The sequence below is a fragment of the Ascidia mentula genome, chromosome 3, assembly GCF_947561715.1.
Source record: "Ascidia mentula chromosome 3, kaAscMent1.1, whole genome shotgun sequence".
Lineage (NCBI taxonomy): Eukaryota > Metazoa > Chordata > Ascidiacea > Phlebobranchia > Ascidiidae > Ascidia > Ascidia mentula.
In genome coordinates this window covers 1103315-1111859 of record NC_138568.1, presented here as the reverse complement: position 1 = coordinate 1111859, position 8545 = coordinate 1103315, and the positions used below count along the sequence as shown (strand labels likewise).

At 36.1% G+C, this 8545-nt stretch overlaps 2 protein-coding genes across 2 annotated transcripts; one reads left to right on the top strand and one right to left on the bottom strand.

Annotated features, from left to right (window-relative positions):
- The first annotated feature begins 95 nt into the window (after positions 1-95).
- Positions 96-2603, top strand: LOC145894638 (tudor domain-containing protein 1-like). The gene has a single exon (XM_082983269.1). It carries the CDS (start codon positions 96-98, stop codon positions 2601-2603), a length of 2508 nt encoding a protein of 835 aa, XP_082839395.1.
- A 295-nt stretch (positions 2604-2898) lies between these two features.
- Positions 2899-7032, bottom strand: LOC145894420 (spermine synthase-like). Its single transcript, XM_082983007.1, has 10 exons — positions 6891-7032; positions 6077-6212; positions 5922-6006; positions 5789-5862; positions 5370-5545; positions 4906-5032; positions 4273-4390; positions 3794-3985; positions 3530-3645; positions 2899-3381 (listed from the first exon to the last, which is right to left on the bottom strand). Exons 1-10 carry the CDS (start codon positions 6949-6951, stop codon positions 3345-3347), a joined length of 1122 nt encoding a protein of 373 aa, XP_082839133.1. The 5' UTR covers positions 6952-7032; the 3' UTR covers positions 2899-3344.
- Positions 7033-8545: the final 1513 nt, after the last annotated feature.

Here is an 8545-nt window from a genome sequence, read left to right as displayed (position 1 = left end):
CGCATGGTGATATTTGATTAAATTCCTTGGTAATTTTGCAGGAATTTGCATCACTGTTGGTTTTATGACCCATAAAAGTTCAATAAGCTGTTATCATGGATAAATGGAATCCACAGAACGAAGATTTCTGCAACCGCGGTTTCAACCCAAATATCGGAGGCCGAAATGGGAAAGCAGAATTCAGCCTTTACGTCATCAACATTCCAATGGAACTGAGTGAGATGGGGGTAAAAAATCTTTTCGGAACATGTGGCGAGGTTCGCACTGTAAAATTTCTGCCCTTGAAGTTACCTCATCAGAACGGCAGGGCCGGTTTTGTAAACTACAGCACTCTGCGGGAAGCGGAAAAAGCAATTGCCAATCTTAATAATTTTAGGGTGGGGGACCTGAGCCTGAAAGTTCAGTGGGCGAAACAAAGACGTGAAATACCGCCAAAAGTTGACGATGAGAAATACTTGACTTTATTGCAAAAGCTAGAACTTGGCCCCCTCATTGAAGAGGATTTGAACGACTTGATAAGAAAGGTAGACAATGGAAGTTTCAGAAATCCTCTGCTGAAAAGTAATGGTGGAGGTTGTGACCAAGATGAACCTAGAGACAGCAATGAAAATCCCGCTAAACTCTGGTGTGCAACGCAATTCATTGATGAAAAGAACGGTGGAAAAAGTAAAGGCAAAACCAAACAAAAAATTGACAAACCTGACATACTTAACCCCGAATCAATTGCTCAAGAATTAGAAGACACATTGCCAAAATTGTTACCGTTGATGAAGAGGTTCAAGAGTGGGGACAAAGTCCCACTTACTGTGGTGGAAGTGGCTCCAAAAGATGGAACCTTCATCTGTCAACTGGATAATCCCAAGGATAAAGAAAAAATGGAAAAGTTACATATCGACTTAAACCATCATTTTGCTGTGAGCGAGAAGACTCTAATTGTTCGACATATTGTTGGAATGGTTTGTGCAACTGTCTATTCCGAAGATGGCAATTGGTACAGAGTGGTGCTTGAAGATTTGCTTGACAACAACAAGGCCAAGATAAAGTACTTGGACCATGGAAATGTGGAAGCTGTACAGCTGACCAGCCTTTATAAGCTGGAGGAATTTTTCTATGAAACGCCTGCATTTTCAATACCCTGCAAACTGAAGGGGCTGCAGAGTTGGTCTGACGACGTCTCAAAGCTTATTGTAAGCGCAGTGATGCAAAATGATTTCAAGGTTGTTGCTTGCGTCCACACAATTAAGGATGAAATCATGATTGGAGATATTTTAGTCCGTGGGGTTTCGATGCTTGAGATGTTGTCCACAAAAACCGATGTGTGTATTTTGGAGAAAACTCTTCCAGTAGCTTCACCGAAAACAAGCGACACAAGTGTTACTGACTCCTCAGCTGAGAAACCTGACTGTGAAAAACTGGAAACTCCTCAACCACAGCAAAGTGTTTCTTCACATATGGATAGCTGCGAAGTCATAAAGACAAATAAGGAACCAGCTAAGCTTAAACTACCAGATGGTGTTTTTCATGTCATGGTTTCTCATGTTAATTCTCCAGATTCATTTTTTTGCCAAATCATCCAAGAGAGTTTGTTTGAATTTGTTCAACAAATGGAGAATATTTCCGATGGTAAAATACTAAAACCCCTGAATGAACCTCCTAAAATAGGACAAGTTTGTGCTGCGTTATACCAGAAAGAAAATGCATGGAATCGGACAGAGGTATTGGAATGTGTGGATGACAATGTGAAAGTATTGTTTATTGATTATGGAAATGTTGAAATGGTTCCCACATCCCTACTTAAACTGCTACCCTTGGAGTTGCGTGAAATGCCAAAGCAAGCCTTTGAAGCTTGCCTGGTTAAAGGAAAAGAGAATAAGTTGACAACACAATCAATTGCCAAGTTCAAAAAGTTTGAGAACTCTGTATGTTTGGCCACTGTTGTCAAAACTGATCAAGCTACTGGAAAAGTTATTTTGGATTTAAAGACTGAATCAAATGAATCAATTGATGACATCATTAAAGAAGAAAAGGTTGTTTTAGTTTTGGCTAAAACAATTCCCCCAAAACTGCCTCTGATGGATGTTGAACTTAAAGTTTATGTTACTGCTGCAGACCAGAGTGGAGTAATATATTGTCAATTGGCTAATGACATACAGAAGTATACGGACATGAATACTAAAATGGTTCAATGCTTTGAAAAAGATAGACGATGTTTGAGTGGTGAGGCATTGTCTCCTGGCATTGCTTGTGCTGTTGGCTCCAAGAACGGACACTGGTTCCGTGCAGTCGTAAGTCAAGTTGCTGAGAAACAAGTTCTGGTCAAGTACCTTGACTTTGGGTGTTCAGCACAAGTAAACAGGTCCCAAGTGTTTCAGCTTCCTACTATGTTTTGTAGTGAGTCGGTGTTTACTGTTCCATGTCGGTTGCTCGATGCAAAGCCAGTCGGACAGGAGGATTGGGGTGATGACTTCGTGGTTGTGTGCAGGGAGGTAAAGGGAAAAACATTGAAAGCCAAGTTTGTTTCCAAAGTAGGGGACAACTATGTCGCCAAGATACCTCAACTTCTGAACATGTTGATTATGAGGAAGTGTGTGGAGTACTGCTAAGTTTTTTGTGTTCCAACTTCAGACAATGTTTCCTGGGCAATACTTGGACAGTTTTATCTTTAAGTTTTAAAATTATGTACTACTACATTTGGCCAAGTACTGTTGAAGTAATTGCATACAAACAAAATCTTGTTTTAAATTTAGTGACAACAAAACAATCATGTTTTCTCCTTCTCACATGTTCGTTTCTTTCGTTTCACTTTCATTTCTGTAATAAACTTTTAATTTAAGTTTGTGTTCAAAAGCAGAAGGTTGACTGGTTACTCTGGTGACTAACAATCATCAAGAACCAGTATAAGTTTGCTGTCTGTTTATTGGTAAAATAATATTGAATTAGTAAATACAAGTTTTTTGCATGAATGGGTGATAACGAAAACGTGTTTAGTAGCAACCAAAGCACCAAAACAATGGTTGACATTATAATATGATTGATTTCCAACTAACAATGGGATAATGTTTTTATGATTGAATTGAAAAGAAAGTTTTTCGTTGCATTGTTTATGTTTCCAGATTCAAACAGACACATTGTTGGTATATTCGGTCATGATCTTTTAATTAAAAAAAAACTATTATTTTTTTATGGGTTTTAAGAAACAGGCTTTTATCCAATGCTGAACAAAAAGATGAACAGATAATTGTCATCAGAAGGAAAGTACACTAAAATATTGTGGTTTTTCTGTCTCAAAACACAATCAAACGACGTTTAAAAATGCTTCGTTGCGTTAAAAGCTCATTCCTTACTTAGGTTTTGCTTTTCCACAAGGTGTAAAACATCCATCTTATCATTAAGGTCAAGGAAAATATTTTGAATTCTACCAAAATGCAATATTATGTGCAAAACAAGAACATTTGTTACCAAATAAACCATTTACGGCCTTCATTTATCCCTTTGCAAACTCTTAAATGAAAGTATGTAGAAAGGATACGTTTCCATGTAAGATGGAACTGGAACATTATTTTTGCTGAAGCCAACTTTGGTTTTTAGACTTCTCAACACATTTTCATACATTTCCAAACTTTCCAAGTTCAAAGATCCATTTCCCTGATTAAATAAAATAAATCAAAGTTTGCCTCTGTTTATATAAGAATCGTGCAAGGAAAACCAAATGTGATATGACAATGAAGTTGCAGATATTTAAATGTTACTGATCTGAACAATTAGGCAGAAAGTACTATTTAAAAACTTTTACCTGTGTGAAGTATTTGCCATCATCCTTCAACACATCCAGTGACAAATTTAAGATGAGCCTCAGGAAGTCCCAGTTTGACCCGACAGGTTCTTTGCTGATGGGAATTGCTGTCAAATCGTTGATGACATAATCAAACTTTCGATCAGATTGAGAAAACTTTACAAGGTGCTTGACACAGTCGTCCACAATAATCTGATAATAGAATGTTGCAAAAAAATATTTTTAATTGAATCTAATAAATAGCATGCAAGGTTTCTGAATATATGCCTAAAGTTACCGCCGCTTTAAAGCAAATGGAGAACTTAAATATTTTGTTGTGGACTCCACAACCCTAACTTTAACTAAAAAATAAAGTTTTTTTGTTGGAAAAATGTTTTGCTATTGGAAAATACCTGCAAACATATACTTTCCATCCATACATATCACAATAAGGTACTAATGTACTACTATCAATTTCATTAAAATCTTCATAAACTTACCTTATAGTTTTCACCTTCCTCTTGGTCCATTGCATCTCCGCATATTCCACGCAAATGCACTTTAGCTGCATCGATTACAACTCGGTCGATGTCGATCATTGTTACCATGCGTGGACCTCTGCAGTAAAAAACAAAACACAATCTTACAGAGGATACTGCAACGACATAATCATTAACGAGCAAATTCTGTTTTCCATGTGAAAAGTGCCAGTAAATTATTTCCTCTGCTCTGGGCTGCCTGCGTTGCATTCTGGCGTTTGGTCATTTATCTTATTCTATTTAATGTGAATTTTTTCGAGCCTAATGCAATGCTAACTCTGCAACATATGCTGTTTGGATTCACAAGGCTTGAAATAATAAACCTATTTTAATTGGAAGGGACGACCGAGAAGCGCCACCCACTATACAACCATCAATGCAATATTTAATTTAGAGCTATAACATGGTCTGGCACTTCTTTTGCTTTCAGTTTTACCATTACTCACTGTAAAGTTTACTAACTGGTGTAAACACTCTTTGTCCAATTTATTCCCACATAAAATATTAGCCCGCCTGTCAAATTATTTTTACAAATAGTCAACAAAACTTAATAAAAATACAAACGTATATGTAGAAAGTTTGAATGGTGCTTACTTGTGCCTCAAATAGTTTAGAATTCCTCCATCACCGCCACCCAGCACCAAGACATCTTTGCCCTCATAATCTTCTTTACCATCTCCAGTAATTGCAATTGTATATTCAATGTCGCTCTCTGACAAATCTGAAGAAAACATTGTTTCATTAATCGCACAAAAAAGTAATCATACAATTAACAGAGAAACTCAGATTATTGCATTGTATAAAATGTAAGAACCATATTATATACATGCAAAATGCAACAATTAAACAAATGCTTTCCATAAAAGCAATGAGAGTTTAAAATATTTCGGCGTTGGCACTTGAGTGCTAAAAAATAATAACGTTTCTACAAAAGTTTTGAAGTTTACACAAAACTCTGCAATTCATAAAACCTGAACGAGTATTTAAAAATGAAAAACGTACACAACTCAGCAGTGCTTTTAACAAGCAATTTAATTAGTATTTATGCTTATTCTTACTCATGTCATTGTCCAACACAAGACAGTTTCCAAACATTTTTGAATGCAAGATTCTGACATTTTGATATGGGGAGTCCTTATCAAAAACAAGTTCATCAAAATCATACTCAACAAAAGGTCCGAAGCTCAGTCGGTCATAAGCACTAAATGGTTTTCCTCTTTTAATAGGTGGAAGGCTGGAAAATAAGACCAAACCTTGCTTTACACGTTAGCATATATAACTGGATATCGGACTGTGATATTTTGTGGAATAATGCAGTATGTTATTTATTTAATATGTGAAAAAACAAATTTATTCAAAAAAAATAATTTGCTTTTAGTTTGCAAAGAAAGTATTTTTCTCCCAAGCCAGTAAAACTCTACAAACTTGTTGCAACAATGCTATTAAATCTATGACAGTGTAATTAAATAATTCTAACCTGTCAAAATTCTTAGTTTTTCGTTTTACAAACCCCTCGGTATTTTCAATGTTTTTTCGAAGTTGATCAATTTCCTTAAATATTAAACAGCACATGTGAGAATAATAGCAACGACTAATCACTAGCTTGTAACCTCTTCTGAAATGGCTGTATTTTCTGCCAAAGAATGCACATCGATAGTAAGCAGGCCATCACATGTTCCATGTACCATAATTGTACTGAAATATTCATCAAAAACAACTATTTTAACTGTAAAACGATTGCCTGAATCTGGATCTGACTATTTACCGTAAAGAATGTGTTCGAAATACAGCCAGAATCATTAAGTGATGTTCTGCATTAGGAAAACTTTGTTTGGTGATCAAGGTTGCTGTTTCACCAAAACTTGATGTGAATGTTTCAGCCAAATTCGTCAAGAAAGTATCTAGACACATTTCAACAATAAAAATTTTGAAATATGACAATAAAGAATTATTCACTTTTGACACATACACTAGTTACGGTCTATATAGTCCAGATTAGAAAGTTTGTAATGTAAGGAATACTGTATAATCATAGATTGCATTGGTAATGCATGAACAGCAAATGTTATTGTGTTTTATAATAATGTAACAGGTTGTAGTGTAACAGTTTTTTTGGGAAGGAGCCAGTCTGCAGAGTATGGCAGCTGCACGCGCAAGATTTTCTTAAACTTTTTTTGTTTGCACGCCAAATTTTTTTGACTGCACGCCTTTTTTTTGGCATGTGAATGTCTAAACATAAAACAATTAAAAGAGAGGCGTTTAATCGTTTTTGCTGCACGCGGGCTAAGGGGAAAAGATTTAGTCTTGCAAGCCCAAGATCTCGTCGGGAACTGCCATATTCTGCAGACTGGGGAAGGAGTGGATAACAATGAAAATTCCTAGTTACGAGCAGAGCATATACTGGAAAAATAGGATTTATAAGTTTTGCAAAAATTTACTGATACGCCGCTCAAAATAAAATATTTGTAAAAGCCGCATAATTGCATTACAACATAGGCGAAGCTAAAGTTAGTCTGCAGATTATTATCATGGGTGTTTCCATTCAAGATAGTGTTTATTATCTCTCGTTAATTACTCACCAAAACTCTCCCCAAGTAAAATGTCTTTTTCGACACGAAATTCCAGCAAATGACTTTCCATTGCTTTAGAGTATATGCTATATGAAAAATAGGGTCTAGTGTACTATTGTACGTACCTATCTTCACCTTACACTTCGTTTCGCGCCAGTTAAGTGAACCACGCATAAATTCCTATGAGGGGATTTTTTAAATCACAACATGGATGATGTAAAGAAAGTTAACGGATGAGCCATTTATGACAAATGCGATATTTAAATAGTGAGGCAAAAGTTGCGAATAGATTCGGCTGAATAAACCGAAACTAATTTTGGTATCCATCTCTTTAAAAACGCAATAAATTTAAACAAAACATGTGCTTGAATGGATCTGATCCTATCATACAGCCTTTTATAGGCACTTAAAGAATGCTGTACCAACTGCTTAATGTTGATTTCGATGATAATTAACAAATAAAACACACTAGTACAGTTTGAACAATGATTCTAGCCTGTACTAAACTTTGCGTATCAGTGTTGCATGCGGCCGAATAAATTCGGCAAACCGAACTTTCGGTGCATCCCTGATATTTAATTCAAAAATATACAATTTTCCAACTTAATATCAATCTGCTACGTGCTTGTCATATTGCGTTGCGACGATCCTGCCACGACATAGGTCAAATAACAAAAAGTCAACAATCACTTGCAGCACCACGCATGTTTCACTAGTTAATTCATCACACATCTAGAACGCAGACGGAACGAAGGATGCATATGGAGCAGCATCAAACAAAACATTCAAAAGGTCTGTAATGACTATCAACACCAATAACCCGTACCGCAATCGTAACTTGTATGTCTCAGCGCAATATCAATAAGTCACTACGTTAAAAGCCGAACAGCTGTAAAGCATGTTTGTCTATGAAAGCATAAGTAAACCCCTATCCTTTGTGGTTATATTATTTTGCCTTTTTGTATTCTGTTTGAGGAATTCTTTGGTTTGAAATCGTTCATGGAACTAAAACGTTGAATATTTTTGCACACGTGTTTGACGTACTTAATGGTACATTATGGAACTTAACCTAAACATTTTGTCTGCTTAGAAAGTCGCAGCAGAGGTGCGACGTAAGGGCCTGACGCCTTTCGTAAGCAAGGTCACACAATTTCCATTCAATTATTTAGGAATACGTTAGAGGGTTGTTATAGCTGATCGAAGCATGGAACTGCTGATTAACCTAACTCACGTTTGATTTCACAAGTTTTGACCCATTTTTTTGTGACATCAATTTATCTCAAACTAAACTACCAATTCTAACGTTATAACGCACTATTTCTTTTGTTGTATATTGCTAGGCTAGCTCTGCATTCACACGTATCTAAACGAGAACTGAATATTTCTGAAACAACATGAGACGAATTACCTTTCGACGGACATCCACCTGAACCCTCATTATTATTTATACGCGCATATTAAGTCGCATGCGGGTCGTTGCCTATGCTTTTTGAGGGCCCAAGAGAAAATGTGTTGTTTGTTGCACGCTCCAATGCAATGGAATTTGTGTTTCACTTATGGTTTATTTTTCAACTTTTTTAAAATTTGTCATGCAGCACGCAATTCTTATAAACGCTTATGTTCGTTAATATTTAAAATTGTTTGAGCATTTTTCTATCAGTCTT